Source organism: Mustelus asterias, chromosome 4 (assembly GCF_964213995.1).
Source record: "Mustelus asterias chromosome 4, sMusAst1.hap1.1, whole genome shotgun sequence".
NCBI classification, from domain to species: Eukaryota; Metazoa; Chordata; class Chondrichthyes; order Carcharhiniformes; family Triakidae; genus Mustelus; species Mustelus asterias.
The window spans coordinates 2,514,668-2,537,600 of record NC_135804.1 but is presented as its reverse complement, the minus strand read 5'-3'; the positions used below and the strand labels follow the sequence as shown (position 1 = coordinate 2,537,600).

Genomic DNA, 22,933 nt, shown 5'->3' with positions numbered 1-22,933 from the left:
CTTTGTACTCCCTGAATTTAATCTGTCCTGTGACCTCATTTCATATTTTGTTTATATTTAGACTTCTGATTTGTTGTGGATCCTCCTTCACTACCTGGCACCTTCCCACCCCTAGTATTTGTAGTAAAAGTAAAGTTTATTTATTAGTCACAAGTGAGGCTTACATTAACACTGCAACAAAGTTACTGTGAAATTCCCCTCGTTGCCACACTCCGGCGCCTGTTCGGGGTCAATGCACCCAACTAGCATGTCTTTCAGACTGTGGGAGGAAACTGGAGCACCCAGAGGAAACCCATGCAGACATGGGGAGAATGTGCAAACTCAACACAGACAGTGACCCAAGTTGGGAATTGAACCCGGGTCCCTGGCGCTGTGAGGCAGCAGTGCTAGCCACCGTGCCACCCATGCATCCCTATCTACCTTTCCCAGCAAGATAGGGGTCCTATTCCAGTTAAGGTGAAGCCCACCCAACGGTATAATACTTATGCTGCTCGCTGCTCCATGTAAAACAACCTTTCTTTTCCACACCAACCTTTCAGTCACTTGTTAATTCCCCTGATCTGTCTGGATTGATACAAATTTGCATGTGGCTTGGGCAATAATCCAGAAATTCTGTTGAGTTCCTGCTTTTGGATTTAGCTCCCAATTCCTGATACTCGCACAGCATGCCCTCCATCCTGTTTCTACTTAAATCATTTGTTCTGATGTGGACCACAACGAATCGATTTTCCCCCACTCTTCCAAATTTGTGTCTAACCGCCTCGAGCTATCCCTGACTCTGGCACTGGGTACACAACACAGTCTTTGGGACTCTCATTCATGGCTGCAGAGGATGCTATTTATTCCCCTGTCACTCTCTCATTTCTGTTTTCTTTCTCCACAGGGACCCGGGTTCCATTCCCGGCTTGGGTGACTGTCTGTGTGGAGTTTGCGCATTCTCCCTGTGTCTGCGTGGGTTTCCTCCGGGTGCTCCGGTTTCCTCCCACAGTCTAAAGATGTGCTGGTTAGGTGCATTGGCCATGCTAAATTCTCCCTCGGTGTACCCGAACAGGTGCCGGAGTGTGGTGGCGACTAGGGGATTTTCACAGTAACTTCATTACAGTGTTAATGTAAGCCTACTTGTGACTAACAAATAAACTTTACCTTTACTTTAATCCCCTCCTCCTCCAAACAATTATCTAAGCCACGATGCTTTCCTCTATACTGTGGTTGTCCTCAGCACAACCTTGTTCCTTGCCTCTGCAGGTATTGAGCACAACCACACCGGCTGGACAGGACCAGTGTCTGTAGGGTTCAACCTCTCCTAAGTGCCTGCCACCCCACTCTCTGACAGTCATGCCCTCTCCATCCTGAACTTGTGCCTTCCCCCGGGTGTGACTGTGCTCTGGCTGGAACTATCCAGGACTTTATCCCCCTCATGTTTCAGAGTGTCTCCAAATCTCATTCCAGCTCAATAACTGGGAGCCAGAATAGCTTAAGGCAGAGACATTTTCTGTCGATGTGGCAATCCAGCACGGACAGTGGTGTAGGTACACCACAGTGCTGTTAGGGAGGGAGTTCAAGGATTTTGACCCAGTGACAGTGCAGGAACAGTGATATATTTCCAAGTCAGTTTGATGTGTGGCTTGGAGGGGAACTTGCAGATGATGATGTTCCAATGTATCTGCCGCTCTTGTCCTTATTGGTGATAGTGGTCTCAGGTTTGGAAGCTGTCACATCTCCATGGTTAAAGTTAAAGTTTATTTATTACTCACAAGTAGTCTTACATTGAAGTTTATTTATTTATTAGTCACAAGTAAGGATAACATTAGCACTGCAATGAAGTTACTGTGAAATTCCCTAGTTGCCACAGTCCGGCACCTGTTCAGGTCAATGCACGTAACCAGCACGTTTTTCAGAACGTGGGAGGAAACTGGAGCACCCGGAGGAAACCCACACAGACACGGGGAGAACATGCAAACTCCACACAGACAGTGACCCAAGCCGGGACACTGCAATTAAGTTACTGTGAAAATCCCCTAGCTGCTACACTCTGGCACCTGTTCGGGTACACAGGGAGAATTTGACAGGGCCAATGCACCTAATCCGCACATCTTTGGAGTGTGGGAGGAAACCGGAGCACCCGGAGGAAACCCATGCAGACACGGGGAGAATGTGCAAACTCCATACAGGCAGTGACCCGAGGCCAGAATTGAACCTGGGTCCCTGGCGCTGTGAGGCAGCAGTGCTACCCACTGTGTCACCGTGCCGCCCATATGTTTCATATGCCCATATGGAATGTTGATACCTGCTATTTTTTATGGTGGGTTCTGCACGGATGCTTGCCATTTCAGGCCATTCAAATAAAAAGTTTGAGAACAAAAGTCTTTTTCTCTGACTCCGTTCCGTTCTGCCTGTTGGGAAATCTCATTAAACAATCAGACCAGAGACACAGGGAAACCCCTGAGCTTTCCATCCAATCACCAATGAGTTTATGTGCATCAAGCCAGCTATTTAAACAAGAGTTTAAAGCTGAAACCGTTTTTTTAAAGAAAGCATGAAAATGATTTAGAACCTGGCAAGACAGATAGATCATTGCACAAGTAACACTGACAACAACTCACCCGCAACTTGTCATAACAAATACAACCTCATAGTGAAGGCCACATTAAATGCACATGTCTATTTCTGCTGGAGATTGGAGGCTTGAAATAAAAAGCATTCAGCAAATCTAAAAGCAACGTAGGAAACTCACCCAGAAGGCGGTCACAGAAACAGGCACAGGCCTGGCTCTCAGGCAATGCATGTAGGTATTAGACAGACGTGCCTCTGGGCCCGGCACACTCCTGCTACTGCCTCTCTCCCCGCTCTCCTCACCACCACACTCCCAGTCTCGGGTATTTTCTCCATCTTTCACAGGCTCCTGCAGAGCACACTGTTTGAAGCCTGTAGCAGGCTTGCAAGCTTCCTGTGGAACACCAGTTGAGAACCATGGTTGTAGTGCATTACTGTGGGCGGCACAGTGGTTAGCATTGCAGCCTCACAGCGCCCAGGGACCCGGGTTCAATTCCCACTTGGGTCACTGTCTGTGTGGAGTCTGCACATTCTCCCCGTGTCTGCGTGGGTTTCCTCCGGGTGCTCCGGTTTCCTCCCACACACCAAAAGACGTTCTGATTAAGTGCATTGGCCATACTAGATTCTCCCTCAGTGTACCCGAATAGGCGCCGGAGTGTGGCGACGAGAGGATTTTCACAGTAACTTCATTGTAGTGTTAATGTAATAAATAACGTTAATGTAATGTAATAAATACAGGTTTTCTGACCTTTTGTATTTGATTCAGCCACAGCGCTGGTGAAGTTGGGTCAGGAGCGTAGCACCACATTCCTGCGTTAGAGAGGATAAGAGATAAGGACAGGCAGTGCCAGTGACCTTGCTCACGTTCCACTGAGCACCAAGTGATCAATGGGAATCCTGTCTGAGGTCAATATTCGTACTCGGGTTGCTGCAGTGACACATCACAAAAGTTGCAGTTGTTTTGAATAGGAGTGTCGAACAACAGCCTGACTGAGAACAACAAAATGTCAGTCTACCAAACCTGCATTCTCACTCCGTGCACTCCTCGACAGTAGTGAGACCTGGACGGCATATACCCAGCAGGAGAAAAGTCTGAACAATTTACATCTTCACTGTCACAGATGTATCCTCGCCATCTCTTGGCAGACAAGTTTCTGGAGTGTGCTGATTCTATCCCCTTACACTCGTTGCTAAGGCAGTGGTATTTAAATTGATTTATCATTGTCACATGCATTAGTACACAGTGAAAAGTTATGTTTCTTGTGTGCTATACAGACAAAGCATACCGTTCATAGAGAAGGAAAGGAGAGAGTGCAGAATGTAGTGTTACAGTCATAGCTAGGGTGGAGAGAAAGATCAACTTAATGCGAGGTAAGTCCATTCAAAAGTCTGATGGCAGCAGGGAAGAAGCTGTTCTTGAGTCGGTTGGTACGTGTCCTCAGACTTCTGTCGCTGGCTGAGCCATGTTCATTGTGAATGACGACTGTATATTCAAGTCCTCGATTGGTTAAATGGCCACTGGGTCGTGACCTGGGCATCTATGCCTTCATTACAAGGAAACTTGCAATGTATGAAAATGGTAGACATTGACTCTGACAACTGGGTGATGGTAGCGGACAGCTGTGACCTTTGGAGGCTGTGTGTTTGGAAGTGCATTGGGATAGGTGAGCAGAAACATAAGTTTCAGATGGCCCAGAGAAAACAGAGGCCAGTGAATCCTGCATCGTCTCAGCCCACCATCTTCTCTGCTGCCAGTGTGGCAGAGGCCTCCACTCCAGAGCAGAGCTCCTGAGCCACATTAGATGATGCTTCAGAGTTGACCACTGTGGTGCAAGCCATCACCTTAGGCTGCACTGTGTCTGTAGTGTCCAGCATTACATTTGGCAATGCCTTTATCCAAAGGATTGTCTTTATCCAATGCCCTCCTCCAGGGTCATGAGGAGTTGACGATAAATGCTCGGTCCTTGAGATCCTTTAAAATATACAAAAAACTTGAAATAATATCGTTCCATCCATACCTTCAGGATATCCCAAAGCATTTCACGTTAATCAGTGAAGGAAGCAATCACTGTTTTACAGTCAAATATGGGGAGGTGGCGGTGCAGTGGTATTGTCGCTGGACTAGTAGGGTAATACACTGGGGACCTGAATTCGAATCCCACCACCATGTCTGGAATTGTAAGTCTACTGATGACCATGAAACCATTGTCGATTGTCATAAAAGCCCATCTGGTTCACTGATGTCCTTTAGGAAAGAAAACGTGTCATCCTTACGGTGGCACAGTGGTTAGTACTGCTGCCTCACAGTGCCAAGGACCCAGGTTCAATTCCAGCTTTGGGTGACTGTCTGTGGAGATTGCATGTTCTCCCAGTGTCTACATGGGTTTCCTCTGGATGCTCTGGTTTGCTCCCACACTCCAGCAATGTGCTAGTTAGGTGGATTGGCCATGCTAAAATTACCCCTTAGTGTCTAAAGATGTATAGGTTTAATGGATTTGCCATGCTAAATTGCCCCATAGCACCTAAAATGTGCAAGTTAGGTGGATTGGCCATGGTAAATGCACGGGGATAGGGCAAGTGGGGGTGGGGTGGGGTGGGGCGTGTGGCGGCGGCTGGGCCTTGGGGGGGGGATGCTAACTGGAAGAGTCGGTGCAGATTCAATGGACTGAATGGTCTCCTCCTGCACTGTATGGAGTCTATGATATGGTTATCTGGTCTGGTCTATTTGTTACTCTTAATATAACCTCTGACATGGCCCAGCAATCCAACTGCTCCCAGGAAAACATGCAGTGGCTCAAGAAGACAGCTCAAGGGCAACTAGGAACAGACAATAAATGCTGACCTTGCCAGCGACACCCACATCCCATAAGTGAATTTAAAAAGAATCGCTCTCAGTTGGATCCCACAAAACAACATTGAGAAATGACCAATTGATCTATTTTTGATGATGTCGGTTGAGGGGTGAACGTTGCGAAGAACACTGGGACAACGTACCGCGCTTCTTTCAATGTTGCCTTGGAATCTTCAAAATTAACAGTGCAGACAGCTAGTGCCTTCAGCTGCCTGGGCCCTAAGCTCTGGAATTCCCACCCAAAACATCCCTGCCTCTCTCGCTTTCCTCCTTTCAGATGCTCAAAGCTATCACCGTGACCAAGCTTTTGATCATCTGGCGGATTGTCATCTTGTATGACTTGTTGTCAAGTGTTTGATAAAGCTCGTGTGAAGCAGCGAGGAATGTTTGGTCAGGTTAATGGTACCATATACACACAAGGTGTTAATTTAGCATTCCATCTGAAAGTCAATACTGTACAATCTTTATCGCATCTGTTTAAAACATAAGAATCATAGAATCCCTACAGTACAGAAGGAGGCCATTTGGCCCATTGAATCTGTACAATCCCACTTGAGTCCTATTCCCGTAACCACATACATTTACCCTGCTAGTTCCCCTGACACTAAGGGTCAATTTAGCATAGCCAATCAACCCTAACCCGCACATCTATGAACTGTGGGAAGAAACCGGAGCACCCGGAGGAAACCCAGGCAGACACAGGGAGAATGTGCAAACTCCACACAGACAGTGACCCGAGGCCGTAATTGAACCCAGGCCCCTGGCGATGTGAGGCAGCAGTGCCAACCACTGTGCCATCGTGCCACCCCATGTAAGTTCATAATTCTGTTCTGCCGATTCTTTTTAAACTCTGCTTCTCTCCCTATTTGGAGGTTGCAGTTTCAAATGCAAGTTCCAAAGCTCTCTGTTGCCTGATACATGACACAAGGCTGCGGTGTTGCTCAGTTCCTGCTGGTGGTGCTCTAGAGGCATTTCTATGATGAACTGTGCGAGATCGTGTTCCTGCAGCTCTTTTCCCAAAGCATCTTCAAAGGTGAATCGAGTCACCTTTTTGAGAGTTGTGAAGTGTGTACATGGTTCACTTTGTGAAAATGTTGGAGCATCTGAATTGCACAGCAAGGTCCAGATTCAGTTTCTGATATGCTTGCTTCAATGTCAGGCCTTCCACAACCTTTTTAAGTGCAGCTCCAACAGCATTCGAGAAGCTTGACATGATCCAGGACAGAGTTGCCTGCTTGACTGGCATCCCATTCACCACCTTAAACATTCACTCACAGACACACAGTAGCAGCAGTGTGTACCATTTCCAAGGTGCACTGCAGCAACTCACTAATTTACCTATCGCTGCAACAGGTCCACAGCAGACGCCATTTCCGTGGCCCTACACTCAAACCTGGAACACCTAGATAACAAGGACACCTATGTCAGACACCTATTCATAGACTACAGCTCAGCCTTCAACACCATTATCTCAACAAAATTCATCTCCAAACTCCGTGATATAGAGGTGCCGGCATTGGACTGGGGTGGACACAGTAAGAAGTCTCACAACACCAGGTTGAAGTCCAACAGGTTTATTTGGAATCACGAGCTTTCGGAGCACTGCTCCTTCATCACCTCTGAAAGCTTGTGATTCCAAATAAACCTGTTGGACTTTAACCTGGGGTTATGAGACTTCTTACTGTGTCCAAACTCAGTGGCCTGGGCCTCGGCTCTTCCCACTGCGACTGGATCCTAGACTTCCTAACCCACAGACCACAATCAGTAAGGATAGCCAACAACACCGGTGCCCCACAAAGCTGTGTCCTCAGCCCCTTTCTATACTCCTTATACACCTATGACTGTGAGGCCAAATTCCCCTCTAAATCGATTTTCAAGTTTGCCGATGACACCATTGTAGTGGGTCGGATCTCAAACAATGATGAGACAGAGTAAAGGAATGAGATAGAGAATCTGGTGAACTGGTGCGGCAACAATAATCTCTCCCTCAATGTCAACAAAATGAAGGAGATTATCATCGACTTCAGGAAGTGCAATGGAGGATATGCCCCTGTCTACGTCAACGGGATGAAGTAGAAATGGTCCAGAGTTTCAAGTTTCTAGGTGTCCTGTTCCCTCCATGCCGATGCTATAGTTAGGAAAGTCCACCAACCTCTGTACGTTCTCAGGAGGTAAAGGAAAGTTGGCATGTCAGCTACAAGTCTCATCAATTTTTATAGATGCACCATAGAAAGCATCCTTTCCGGATATATCACTGCTTGGTATGGCTCCTGCTCTGCCCAAGACCGCAAGAAACTGCAAAGTGTTGTAAACGTAGCCCAGTCCATCACACAAATCAGCCTCCCATCCATTGACTCTGTCTACACTTCCCGCTGCCTCTGAAAAGTAGCCAGCATAATCACAGACCCCATGCACCCTAGACGTACCCTCTTCCACCTTCTTCTGTCGGGAAAAATTCAGGTCACGTACCAACCGACTCAAGAACAGCTTCTTGCTGCCATCAGACTTTTGAATGGACCTACCTTGCATTAAGCCAATCTTTCTCTACACCCTAGCTATGACTGTAACACCACATCCTGCACCCTCTCCTTTCCTTCTCCCCTATGTACTCTATGAAAGGTATGCTTTGTTTGTATAACGCACAAGAAACAATACTTGTCACTGTATACTAATACATGTGACAATAAATCAAATCAAAGATCCTTTGAAATTTAGGCTCGGGCTGATAAGTAGCAAATAGCATTTTTGCCATTGGAATGCCAAGCTAGTATCATCTTCAACAAGAGAGAATCTAATCATCTTTAGCGATGGCATTACAATCGCTGAATCCCCCACCACCAACACCACCCTGGGGTTATCATTGACTAGGAACTGAACTGGACGAGTCATATAACGACCGTGGTTGCAAGAGCAGTCCAGATGTTGGGAATTCTGTGGTGAGTAACTCACCTCCTGACTCCCCAAAGTCTGACCACTGTCTGCAAGGCCCAATCAGGAGAGTGATGGAATAGGCTCCACTTGCCTGGCTGAGTGTTGCTCCAACTACCTCTTCATCTTCCAGGACTAAGCAGCCCACTATATTGGCACCTCATCCACCACGATAAATATTCACTCCCTCCACCACCGACGCACTGTGGCAGCAGTATGTAGCATCTACAAGATTTTGATTTGATTTGATTTATTATTGTCACATGTATTAACATACAGTGAAAAGTATTGTTTCTTACGCGCTATACAGGCAAAACATATCGATCATAGAGAAGGAAATGAGAGAGTGCAGAATGTAGTGTTACAGCCATAGCTAGGGTGTAGAGAAAGATCAACTTAATGCAAGGTAAGTCCATTCAAAAGTCTGACAGCAGCAGGGAAGAAGCTGTTCTTGAGTCGGTTGGTACGTGACCTCAGACTTTTGTATCTTTTTCCCGTTGGAAGAGAGAATGTCTGGGGTGCGTGGGGTCCTTAATTATGCTGGCTGCTTTGCCGAGGCAGCGGGAAGTGTAGACAGAGTCAATGGATGGGAGGCTGCTTTGAGTGATGGATTGGGCTACATTCACGACCTTTTGTAGTTCCTGCAGCAACTCATCAAGCCTCCTTCGATAGAACCTTCCAAACCTGCAACCTCTGGCATATAGAAGGACAAGAGCAGCAGTTGCATGGGAACACCACCACCTGCGATTTCCCCTTCAAGCCACTCACCATCCTGACTTGGAAATATATTGCTGTTCCTTCACTGTTGCTGGGTGAAAATCCTGGAACTTGCATGCTAACAGCACTATGGGTGTATTTACACGATATGGACAGCGGTTCAAGAAGGCAGCTCGCCGCCACTTTCTCAAGGGCAGTTAGGGATGGGCAACAAATGCTGGTGTAGCCAGTGACGCATCCTGTGAAAGAGTAAAAATTTAAGAAAACTCTCTGTGTCTGAAAGCATTTTACAACCAGTTCTGTACTTATGTTCTGAAGAAGTGTCGCATTGGACTCGAACTGTTTCTGAGCTGTTTCTCTCGACAGTTTCTGTCAGACTGGCTGAGTTTTTCCGTCAGAGGGAAGTTATGTGTGGAACCGGAGGAGATTGGTGAAGCATTGAACCAATATTTCTCTTCGGTGTTCACGCAAGGGGACATGAATATAGCTGAGGAGGACACTGGGTTGCAAGGGAGTAGAATAGACAGTATTACAGTTGATAAGGAGGATGTGCAGGATATTCTGGAGGGTCTGAAAATAGATAAATCCCCTGGTCCGGATGGGATTTATCCAAGGATTCTCTGGGAGGCAAGAGAAGTGATTGCAGCGCCTCTGGCTCTGATCTTCAGGTCGTCGTTGGCCTCTGGTATAGTACCAGAAGATTGGAGGTTAGCGAATGTTGTCCCATTGTTTAAGAAGGGGAACAGAGACTTCCCCGGGAATTATAGACCGGTGAGTCTCACTTCTGTTGTCGGCAAGATGTTGGAAAAAATTATAAGGGATAGGATTTATAGTTATTTGGAGAGTAATGAATTGATAGGTGATAGTCAGCATGGTTTTGTGGCAGGTAGGTCGTGCCTTACTAACCTTATTGAGTTTTTTGAGAAAGTGACCAAGGAGGTGGATGGGGGCAAGGCAGTGGACGTGGTATATATGGATTTTAGTAAGGCGTTTGATAAGGTTCACCATGGTAGGCTTCTGCAGAAAATGCAGATGTATGGGATTGGGGGTGATCTAGGAAATTGGATCAGGAATTGGCTAGCGGATAGGAAACAGAGGGTGGTGGTTGATAGTAAATATTCATCATGGAGTGCGGTTACAAGTGGTGTACCTCAGGGATCTGTTTTGGGGCCACTGCTGTTTGTAATATTTATTAATGATCTGGATGAGGGTATAGTTGGGTGGATTAGCAAATTTGCTGATGACACCAAAGTCGGTGGTGTGGTAGACAGTGAGGAAGGGTGTCGTAGTCTGCAGGAAGACTTAGACAGGTTGCAAAGTTGGGCCGAGAGGTGGCGGATGGAGTTTAATGCGGAGAAGTGTGAGGTAATTCACTTTGGTAGGAATAACAGTTGTGTTGAGTATAGGGCTAACGGGAGGACTTTGAATAGTGTGGAGGAGCAGAGGGATCTAGGTGTATGTGTGCATAGATCCCTGAAAGTTGGGAATCAAGTAGATAAGGTTGTTAAGAAGGCATATGGTGTCTTGGCGTTTATTGGTAGGGGGATTGAATTTAGGAGTCGTAGCGTTATGTTGCAACTGTACACAACTCTGGTGCGGCCGCACTTGGAGTACTGTGTGCAGTTCTGGTCCCCACATTACAGGAAGGATGTGGAGGCTTTGGAGAGGGTGCAGAGGAGGTTTACCAGGATGTTGCCTGGTATGGAGGGGAGATCCTATGAGGAGAGGCTGAGGGATTTGGGATTGTTTTCGCTGGAAAGGCGGCGGCTAAGAGGGGATCTTATTGAAACATATAAGATGATTAGAGGTTTAGATAGGGTGGATAGTGATAGCCTTTTTCCTCTGATGGAGAAATCCAGCACGAGGGGGCATGGCTTTAAATTGAGGGGGGGTAGTTATAGAACCGATGTCAGGGGTAGGTTCTTTACCCAGAGGGTGGTGAGGGATTGGAATGCCCTGCCAGCATCAGTAGTAAATGCGCCTAGTTTGGGGGCGTTTAAGAGATCCGTAGATAGGTTCATGGACGAAAAGAAATTGGTTTAGGTTGGAGGGTCACAGTTTTTTTTTTTAACTGGTCGGTGCAACATCGTGGGCCGAAGGGCCTGTTCTGCGCTGTAATGTTCTATGTTCTATGTTCTATGTCACTTATTTTATTTCAAACCTCCAGTAATATTTTACTTTTATATTATGTTCTAAAACATGGGCACTTTTGTGATGTGGAGATATGTAGCAGTCAATTGGTGCACAGCAAGGTTCCACAAAGAGATAATTGAACTGATTTGATGAAGAATTTTAAGACTTGAAAAATTAACTATCTGTTTTTACACAGCATTTTATAAACTGTAGATTTCTAATATTTGGTTGAGTGGGAGACTGGCCAGAAATTGGGAGAAAGTAAAGGGCCAGTATAAGGTATGGTTCAAGGGTATGAAGTTGGGAAAAGTTATGACAAGGTTGAAGGCCTTCTGGAACAGAATTTGAGTGCACTGTATATTTGATTTGATTTATTATTGTCACATGTATTAGCATACAGTGAAAAGTATTGTTTCTTGCATGCTATACAGACAAAGCATACCGTTCATAAAGAAGGAAAGGAGAGAGTGCAGAATGTAGTGTTACAGTCACAGCTAGGGTGTAGAGAAAGATCAACTTAATGCAAGGTAGGTCCATTCAAAAGTCTGATGGCAGCAGCAGGGAAGAAGCTGTTTTTGAGTCGGTTGGTACATGTTCTCGGACTTTTGTACCTTTTTCCCGACTGAAGAAGGTGGAAGAGAGAATGTCCGGGTGCGTGGGGTCCTTAATTATGCTGGCTGCTTTTCTGAAGCAGCAGGAAATGTAGACGGAGTCAATAGATGGGAAGCTGGTCTGGGTGATGGACTGGGCTTTGTTCACGACCCTTTGTAGTTTTTTGTGGTTTTGGGCAGAGCAGGAGCCATACCAAGTTGTGATACAACCAGAAAGAATGCTTTCTATGGAGCATCTGTAAAAGTTGGTGAGAGTTGTAGCTGACATGCCGAATTTCCTTAGTCTTCTGAGAAAGTAGAGGCGTTGGTGGGCTTTCTTAACTATCGCTTCGGCATGGAGGGACCAGGTTAGGTTGTTGGTGATCTGGACATAGAGAAACTTGAAGCTCTTGACCATTTCCACTTAGTTCGCGTTGATAGCAATAGTGTCAGACTGAACAAGATCTTCAATCTATTGTACCCACCTATTGCAGTCCATCTGTGTCGGCCATGGCTCAGTGAATCGTACTGCTGGCTCCGAGTCAATTTGTCTGTTCCTTTGTTTTTATTCACTCACGGAATGTCAAGGCCAGTATTTAATGCCATCTCTAGTTGCCCTTGAAACTGGTGAGCCATCTTCTTGAGCAGTTGCAGTTCATGTTGTGCAGTGGTTCCCAACTTTTTTCACTGGGCCGCATTTTCGGAATAGAAATTTGCTCGCGCCACACCGAATTCTTTATTGATAAGAAATACATTCAAAAACAAAAAAAAACTCTGAGCAGTGCTTGATTCATAACATAGAACACAACTACTTTATAATATGATCATGGGACATCCAGAAAGTATAAAACAATGCAGCTACATAAAAACATGATTCATTTCCAAAATATACTTATAGACGAGCCTCTTACACATGTAACCTTAAGTAAGTATACAAACTCAATGAGAGGTGTGAGCTTGTTTTTGTCGGGTAATCTCATTTATATTAGATCTAATTTGAGACAAACAAACTCTCATCTCCTCATCAACACAAAGAAGCCTTTCTCTTTTCTGGTCTTTGATATTTGTTAGAGCTGAAAATCCCTGTTCACAACAATATGTCGTGGAGAACTGTAGAAGAATAGCTAATGCACTTGAAGAGATGCGTGGATACTGTTTCTGGTTGTATATCCAGAAAGAGTCCAGTGGCATACTCCCGTGTTTCATTTTCAAGGTGTAATCACTCGAAATGCAGGCCATTTCCTCCTCCTCATCCAATGTCAGACCTGAACAGCTGGAATTCGCAAAGGGGTCTCTAACCCAGTCGAATTTTTCTGTAGACAACGATGGGAAGTAATGATCAATCTTTACTACCAGTGTTGCAAGATGTTCCTGTATGAGGGCGTACAATTCATTGCTCGTTTAAAAACTTTTTACCAGTGGGAACATTTCGAGGTTATGTTGCATCGCTCTTCCGAGCCAGAGCTGAAGCTTTTTTTTGAATGCAGTTAGTTTGTCTGTAGTTGTGAGGATATTGTCATCGAGGGCTTGCATACTGGCATTGAGCACATTCAACCGGGAAAAGATATTGGCCAAATACGCCAGCTTTGCACACCAGTCATTGTCATCCAGTTGGTGGTACAATGGGTTCCCTTCTTGTTCCAAAAATTCTCTTAATTTGTTCTTCAATTCCAACACCCAATTTAAAACTTTTCCGCGGGGCATCCAGCGAACCTCCGAGTGCAGAATTAGGCATTGATGTTTTGATTCCATGTCTTTGCAGAGTTGAGCAAATAACCGCGCCTTTAGTGGTTTTGCTTTGATGAAGTTCACAATGTGCACAGTCTGATCTAGAACTAACTTCAAATCAGCTACAAGGGTCTTGGTGATTAATGCCTCTCTGTGTAAAAAACAGTTGATATTACATCTGGATTTTTCTGTTTGATGAGTGCCGCCAAGCCTCTCACATTCCCTATCATACATGGCGCTCCATCCGTACAAATTCCAATACAAGAATCCCATGAAATCTCAACTTTTTCCAAATATTCGGACAAGGTTTGGAAAATATCTTGTCCTCTGGTATGTTTTTCAAGTTCCTTGCAAAATAGAAACTGTGTGATCATTTCGTCATTGTGAATGAATCTGATGTAGGCAAGCAACTGTGCTTTTCCACTAATGTCGGTCGATTCATCAACATGAATGGGAAATTTAGAATTCTTCATACTTTCGGAAACACGCTTCTCAATATTAGCTGACATATCAACTATTCTTCTGCGAATTGTATTACCAGACAAAGGAATTTCCATAACTTCTCGCTCAGCATCACCACCAAACAAAGTTTTCACAATCAAGCTGCAGGCAGGCTGAATCAATTTTTCAGCTATTGTATGTGGTTTTGTCTGTTGAGCAATCAATTCAGCCACTTGGTAAGATACAACCTGCATCTTATCTGAGACTGTCATTCGTTTTTCAAAATATGATCGTTGGCATTTCTGCTGTTCCAAAAGCCTTTCAAAATATTGAACATCCTTGTTTGCCAGATTTCCATGTTTTGACAACAGATGTCTTTTCATCTTGCCTGGGACCATATTGGAATTGGAAAGCTTCTCACCACAGCTCAAACACATAGGCCGAGGTACGTTTTCATCTCCAGTCCACGTGAAACCGAGACTCAGATAGCAATCCATATATTGTCGACAAACTTTCTTTTTTGGAGGTTTGCTTGGGCCTGCTACTGTGTAGAATTAAACGACTCTTCTTCAGCACTCTGTTCGAACGGCGATTCTGGATCACAACGTGGACTCGGAACGTCCTCAGCATCACTTGATGCTCTTGCTCTCACTTTGGAAAAATAACTATCCATGTTTAAATGTTTCTTTGATTGTCCTTGAATCTTCCCGCCACACTTGCCATCCTCTCTCACCGCACCAGTGTGGCGCGCCGCACCCTTTGGGAACCACTGATGTTGTGGTTTGGTACAACTAAGTGACTCACTTAGCCATTTCAGAGGGCAGTTAAGAGTCAGCCGCATTACTGTGGACTTGGAGTCACATATAGGCCAGATCAGGCAAGGATGAACAAACCCAGATATTTTCAAACAATCTGGTAGTTAGACAATCACTATTACTGCTAACTTTTTATTCTAGACTTATTGAATTAACTGAATCTAAATTCCCAGCTATTGTGGTGAGATCTAAAGACATGCTTCTGGATTAGTAGCCCTGGCCTCGGATTACTAGCCCATTAACAGAATGACTGTGCCACCAGTCCTGAGATTTGAGCACCTTATCTAACCTGACACTCCATTTCTGAACTGAAGGAAGCCCTGTATTGTCAGAGCTGCCATCTTTTGGGTGAAACATTAAACTTTCTGCTCCCTCCAATGATGCCAAAGCTCCCATTCCACAAGTTCTCTTAACCCTCAGGAAGGATGTATTGGATTTGGAATTGCTGCAGCATGGATTCAGGAGAATGATACTGAGGCTTAAACAGTGAAATAATGAAGGCAGGCTGCATTGCCTTGGCTTATATTCTCTTGTATCCGAAAGTTTGTGCTGCCAAATAAACCTGCTGAACTTTAACCTGGTGTTGTGAGACTTCTTACTGTGCCCACCCTTGTCCAACACTGGCATCTCCACATCATATATTCTCTTGAACTTAGAAGGTTGAGGAACAATCTAATCGAGGTCTTTTTAAAAATTCCTTTACTGGGATGTGGGTGTCACTGGCTCGACCAGCATTTAGACCAGTCCATCCCTAGTTGCCCTTGAGAAGGTGGTGGTGAGCTGCCTTCTTGAATTGCTGCAGTACCTGAGGTGTGGTTAGGGAGGTAGTTCCAGGATTTTGACCCAGTGACAGTGAAGGAATGGTGATATATTTCCAAGTCAAGATGATGAGTGGCTTGGAAGGGAACTTGGAAGGTGGTAGTGTTCCAAGATATTTACTGCACTTGGCCTTCTAGATTGTAGTGGTTGTGGGTTTGGTGCTGCCTAAGGAACTTTGGTAAGTTGCTGCATCTAGTAGGTGGTACACACAGCTGACACTATTCGTCAGTGGTGGAGGGATTGAATGTTTGTGAAAGGGGTAACAATCAAGTGGGGCTGCTTTGTTCTGGATGGTGTCAAGCTTCTTGAGTGTTGTTGGAGCTGCACCCATCCAGGCAACATGTTAAAGCAAGTTCAGAGTGTAAATATAGGCTGCTAGCTGAAAGGCAAATCATTGTCTGTTCCTCCGGGCATTTGACAGCAGCCCTCAGGGTAACTTCACTGGATTTGCACTTACATCACTTAGAAAATACAAGGCTGAACTAGTCTAGCTGGTTTACTTTGTGCTGAGACCCAGCACAACCGCAGATGTATTTGGGATTTTATTTGTCAATTTAGGAGGTGGTCAGTTTGGTGTATTGAAGGCTTTGAGCCCTTGTTACTTGTGTTTCTCCATCTTAAGCCTTTTCGTTTCCATTTTTCTGATGGAGTTGAACTTATATCCGTCCCCAGGCTTTGCGCTTTGAACCCAGGTGATGAAAAACCTCTTGATGCAAGGTTTTGAAAAATCTTAAGCTTTCAGAGCGGATCAGCTTTGTTTTGTTGCCAGTTGTTGTTCCTGCGAAGCTGATTGACGTGTCGTTAAGGAGCTCCCTCTCCAGTTGCCTTTTCTATTTGTATGTAGTGCCCAAGGTGCAAAATCTGCCTCCAGACAAGTGGTTTGTTCTAGAGATGGTTACCAGAGCAACCTTGCTCAGACCCACTTTTCGAATGGCTGTATAATTCCTGTTGGAGACATTGGAGACAACCTATCCTCATCTTCTTCCTAAAATTTGTCTGCTGGGGAAAAAGGGAAAATCAGTTTTGAATTTCAACTGTAGCTGAGAAAAATATGTGTTTTACACATGTTGCATTGCAAAGAATTGGGGTTTGGAATTGTATTTCTACATTGCATTGTATAGCATACAACTGGGCAGAGCATTTGTTACACTGGGGAGGGTATGTGCATTGCAAAACATATACGTAAAGGATCAAAAGGCTGTGGTATATCAAACTAATATAGGATGAAGTGTAGTGTGAAAGTTAGAGGGGTGTGCGCTCTGCAGCATGTAATGAGGGTGGAGTGAGTGAAAATTCAATGTGTTGATAGTTTTTGTCATTTAGGTACCAGAAATTTGGATTAGAGGAGGCTTGTGCTGTACAAGAGAAAGAAAAGGTGTAATATCTCCTGTTCCCTAGGAGGGGGGCTGTACCCCAGAGGGAGCCCTGAAGATGCACTGGGAACCCCTCTGAAATCCCCATGCAAGGACCACATGGGAATTGCCTGGGAAGTTTCAACTTTCCTTTCCCTGTATCTGGAACCCTACAAAACTCCGGTTAAAAGTCAGAGACTTTGCATGGTTTTGACTCATGTAGCAGAATAGTTACTAGTTGCCCAGGAAAAGTTAAGATTCAAACCAGTTGAAACTCATAACTATACGACCATCCACCCCCCCCCCCGCCAACACCTTACTGGACCATCCGTCTACACGCTGTGCTCCCCCACCCCACCCCTGACCAGACTGCTGCACCCTGACTAACGGCGATTCCCCCCAACCACCTGACTACACATTCCCCCAACCCACCCCACCCCCTCGCACCACTTAGTTTATACACCTAACTTCTCAAAATGGCGGGACATTCATTTAAACTTGCTGGAATACAGCAGCTAGTGCCAGAAAAAGGGAGTCTGGTTTCTTTTCCCCCAGTGACCCTGCACTGCACTGAAGGACTCCAGGAGCAGCTACACAGCACGTGCCTCAGCCGGCCCACCTTGGAGGCTGCGTGAGAAATGTTGAGCTCTTGTCTAAGATAGGAAAACAGGAGTGGAGCGGCAATCCAACGGTGATTCCTTCTCCGTGGAAGATTTGGCCTGTAGTGTTGGTTTGTTTTGCCAATGACTTGATCAGGGTGCCTGTTGTGCAAAGTGGAACTACAGAGCTGGAAACTCTTATCTTGGCATAATGAGGTTGAATGGGTTTTGGTGTTATTCCATCTTTAGCTCATTTTAAAGGTTTTAAAGGTTTGGATGCTTGAGCTTTTGTGTTGAAAGCACTGCAAGTTTGAATCCAGTACTAATAAAGTAGTCGCAGGACATTTTAAAAAGCATAATACAGTCAAGCACAATCTACATAGTTGTATAAAAGGAAAGGCACATTTATTAGAATTCTTTGAGGATGTAACAAGTAGAAGTATGAATTTAAATTTTCAAAGGGTTTTTGACAAGATACCACACAAAAGGTTACTGCACAAGATAAGAGTTCATGGTGTGTAGCGTAATATAGTGACACAGATAGAGAATTGGCTAACTAACCAAGAGTCAGAGTTAATGTGCCATTTTCAGGCTAGCAGACTGTTGGAGTTCCGCATGATCAGTACTGGGGCCTCAACTATTTACAATCTATATTAATGACTTGGATGAAGCAACAGAGTGTATTGTTGCCAAATTCACTGATGATTCAAAGTTAGCAAGTTGTGAGGACACAAAAACTGCAAAGGAATATAGATGGTTCAGTGGGTTGGAAAATTTGGCAGATGGAATATGATGTGGGAAGATGTGACATTGTTCACTTTGATGGGAAGAATAGAAAAGGGACAATAAAAATGGAAAGAGACTGCAGAATACTCTGGTACAGAGGGATCTGGGTGTCCTGGTACATCAATTCCAAAATAAGCATGCAGGGACAGTAAATAATTAAGAAGCCAAATGGAATTTGGTTAGAAGTGAAGATGGCAGGCTTTGAAGTGGGGAAGTCTTGCTGTAACTGTACAAGGCATAGGTGAAACAACACCTGGAGTACAATGTACAGTTTTGATGTCCGTATTTAAGGTGGATATATTTTAATTGGAAGCATTTCAGATAAGATTTACCAGGTTGATTCCTGGGTTGGAAGGATTGTCTTATGAGAAAGGGTTGAGCAGATTGGGCCATGATTCACTGGAGTTTAGAGGAACGAGATGTGATCTTATTGTAACATGTAATGTTCTGATGGGCTTGACAAGGTAAGTGCTGAGAGGATCTTTCCCCTCTTGGGAGAATCTGGAACTCAGTGTCACAGTTTCAAAGCAAGGAGTCTCCCACTAATTTACAAGACCATAAACCATAGGAGCAGAATTAGGCCACTCGGCCCATCGAGTCCGCTCCGCCATTCAATCATGGCTGATATTTTTCTCATCCCCATTTTCCTGCCTTTTCCCCATAACCCCTGATCCCCTTATTAATCAAGAACCTATCTATCTCTGTCTTAAAGACACTCAATGACCTGGCTTCCACAGCCTTCTGCGGCAAAGAGTGCCACAGGTTCACCACTCTTTCGCTGAAGAAATTCCTCCTCATTTCTGTTTTAAAGGATCGTCCCTTTAGCCTGAGGTTGTGCCCTCTGGTTCTAGTTTTTCCCACTAGTGGAAACATCCTCTCCATGTCCACTCTATCCAGGCCTCGCAGTATTCTGTAAGTTTCAATAAGGTCCCCCCTCATCCTTCTAAACTCCAACGAGTACAGACCCAGTGTCCTCAGCCGTTCCTCATACGACAAGCTCTTCATTCCAAGGATCATTCTTGTGAACCTCCTCTGGACCCTTTCCAAGGCCATTATAAGATGGCCATCATAAGATGGAGATGAGGAATTTCTATTCTGAGGGTCATTAATCTTATGAATTCTCTATTCCACAGAGCAGTGGAGGCTGGGTCATTGAATATATTCAAGGTTGAATTAGACGGTTCTTTGATTGACAATCAAGATGAGGGTAATGGAGTAGGGGGTGGTGGAGATGGTGCCGCGAGCAGGAGAGTGGGTTCAGGTCACAATCAGATCATCCGTGACCTTACTTGAATGATGGAGTAGGCCTGAGGGCTGAAATCACCTGTTATCTTATATTAAGCAAATAGTTTCCATATTAAACATTGTTGAAAACTATGATTTTCTCTGGCACCTTTTCCACATAATCCCAATGAAAAGCGTTAATACTATTTATTTGTTTGAACAGCAGCTATGTGACCAAACTGTTGATAGTCCCACTCTGCTTGGGTGACTATACCCTCCTGAGTTGCATGGTCTCTCAGTTGAGAAAACACATGGTTGGCATGATATGCACAAATGGCACTGGGCTGTGTCCTAGTCTTCACTTGACCAAGCTCTGCCATCTTATTGTTCAGGATTGGATTAGTGTGTAACATGTAACATACAGAGGTAACTCGTATGTCTGTACCCACTCAACTTGCACTTGCCTCCAACCAGTGAAATTATTTTGATTGCTGTCTGGAACAACAAAGTTTGTGTCAATATTTGTGACACCGACAAACTCCAGTTTCTCCAAGACTTGGTTTATTTCTTAGATGCTTTGAATTGTATGAGAGGTTTGGACAGGGAGAGATTGTTTGGTTCTGTGTTGTCTTTTCTGTAAGAAGTCTCACAGACTGTGAGACTTCTTACTGTGCTTACCCCAGTCCAACGCCGGCATCTCCACATCTTGTCTTTTCTGGCCAAGGAAAGATGCTCTAGAACTTGAGGGAAGAATGTTAATCACAATAAACTGTTAGACATGACCATAGACTCAAGGTATTAAAAGGAGAGAGATGGTAAATTATTCAGATTTAACTAATTTTCCCTGATAACTCAAGAAGTCTCACAACACCAGGTTAAAGTCCAACAGGTTTATCTGGAATCACGGGCTTTTGGAGTGCTGCTCCTTCATCAGGTGAGTGGCTCCTTTAACCTGGTGCTGTGAGACCTCTTACTGTGCCCACCCCAGGCAATCACTACATCCTGATAACTCAGGATAGGAGAACCATGGTAATTCTGAGAGGGAGCTGGATACTTTATAGGTGAGTGAAGAGATTGAAATTATCATCCCAGCTGATACTACTGGGCAGTCAGGCCTCGGAGCATGCTTCCGGCTTGATAGGTCATAACTTTTATATTTTGTTTAGAGACGTGGATGAACAGTCACAGAACTACCGATTCACTTCAATAGAATAAAACATTCATTAAACATGAAAAGATTAACTATAATATACTACCACACCTAACCTACATCTTTACAGATGTGCACAGATTTTTAAGGATAACACAAGTTACAAAAGGTATCTTTTACTCTAATGTTCAGATAAGTAACAGTCCATGTAATAGACCAACTGTGGTCAGACACACCACACTCTGAAATCAAGTGACACAACTGTGGATTTCTCATTGAATTTGCCCCCGGATGCTTGTCACATTGAGCACCAACTTGTATCACTGGAATTCTGATCTCCACGCAAGAACCCTGTCCTTGAAAAACACGCCTCGGAATTTTCTCTCAGACAATGCTTTCTGTCGGCTGCTTTCGCCAAGGATCTACTTCCAGGATTTTGATCTCTGCTTTCAATATTCCTCTACCTTGGATTGCCACGTGCATTAAAGCTTCTCCATAATCTCTCCGGTCCCCAGCCATGCTAACAGAATACTGCTGCTTCACAGCCTGTGTTAAGATATCACCAAATGTTTGATTTCCCTCATGTTTGTTTTTTCAGTTAAAACCTGTTTTTTGCAGCTGTCGCTTTAAATCAGCATTTTCTCTGCTTTTTACTTAACTTCACCCAACAGGCCCTAGTTTAGCTTCTTGTTCTTTACACCTTTAACCTAACTGTTTTCCTGAGTCATTTTTTGTCCCAAATGCTTGATTTCTGGACCTTCCTTTCAACTTTTGGGAAGTCTGTTTTTTCCCAGCTGTTTGGTCCTGTCCATGTTCTCCTGGGTCCTCTTAAAACCAAACTCAAAAGTTCGTCTGAGCCTAGGGTGGCCCCTGGTTGCTGAGCAACATCCTAATTTCCCTTTAAACCCTGTTTGCTTTCAAATTGTAAATTCCCAACAGCATACAGGCATCTGAAACCAAACTGAAATCATTAACGCTTGCAAATACAGAACCACAAAACTAACCTTACTTACTGCTATGTCTTATTCCTAACGCCTACAAATACAAATATAGATTATTTAAAACTACCTCTGTTCCCCGACAAAATTCAGGACTAATCAGATACAGCAAAGTAAGTCGAACAGGCGCCGGACTGTAGTGACTAGGGGAATTTCACAGTAACTTCATTGCAGTGTTAATGTAAGCCTTACTTGTGACTAATAAATAAACTTTTAACTTCCCAGCATGGTACCAGAACCCTAAAAAGGTTTAATTAGGAAAGCAGGGTGGAGCGCCCCACAGGGCTGGGTATCTAGGGTGAAGTAAATACAGAGATGAGATAAATCAGAGGTTGTGTTGTTGTTGCTTCCCCAACAGCTGATGTTTCAAATTGGCTACACATCACAGAATTTGCCAAATTGGCGTCAACCTATCACCCAGCTTTTGAGAGACAGTTTTCACTCTGGTGCTTTCTTGGCAATCTAGAAACGTCTCATCCTTCCCCTTACCCTGGTTTGGAAGTTGCTGATTATTCTCGCTCAGCTCCTCTGGCACCCCATTGTGCTGGTTTTTGGCAGAGCCGCCACTTACAGCCTGGTGCGATGGAGAACATCAGACCAAATGGTAGAATATAGTTAGCGACTTTGGATGGATGTATTCAAAGATTTCATTAGGAGATCAGGGTGAAAACTCAGAGAATTCAAGGTTATAAAGAGAAAAAGATTTACTGGGAAAAAGGCAAAATACTGCAGATGCTGGAATCTGAAACAGAAAATGCTGGAAAATCCCAGCAGGCCTGACAGCATCTGTGGGGAGATAATAGATCCAACGCTTCGGGTCTGGATGACCCTTCATCAGAGCTGGCGAAGGGTCGTCCAGACCCAAAACTTTGGCTCTATTCTCTCTCCGCAGATGTTGTCAGATTTACTGGAAGTTGTTCTTCAGTGCACCAGAGAAATATATTCATGGGGACTGGTGACTTGTGTTTACCAATGGTTTGGGGTCTTGTGTTTTGTTCTATTCACTGGCATCTGTGGTTTCAGCCGGCCATGACCATCTCTTCAATCAGGCCAGGACATACAGTGCAAGCCAAAGTAGTTCAACACGCAGCCAAGCCGGTTACTGCAGCATCAGTCACTGCTTCACAACCTGCTTACACCGCAGCTCCCACTCTGGTAAGTGCAATGCCAGCCTGCATGATGGGTATTGTTAAGGGTGATTATTATTTTCCACAGCTCCTGAACAAGAATGGTGATACCGTGCATCCAG

At 44.6% G+C, this 22,933-nt stretch overlaps 1 protein-coding gene across 2 annotated transcripts in view; it reads left to right on the top strand.

The window, feature by feature from the left end:
• Nucleotides 1-22,933, top strand: part of LOC144492463 (transcription initiation factor TFIID subunit 4) — a 310,284-nt gene that overhangs the window by 49,874 nt on the left and 237,477 nt on the right. For both annotated transcript variants that reach the window (XM_078210514.1, XM_078210515.1), the window contains exon 3: nt 22,708-22,839. In XM_078210514.1, coding sequence (XP_078066640.1) covers nt 22,708-22,839 — 132 coding nt within the window. The remainder of the gene's footprint in view (nt 1-22,707; nt 22,840-22,933) is intronic.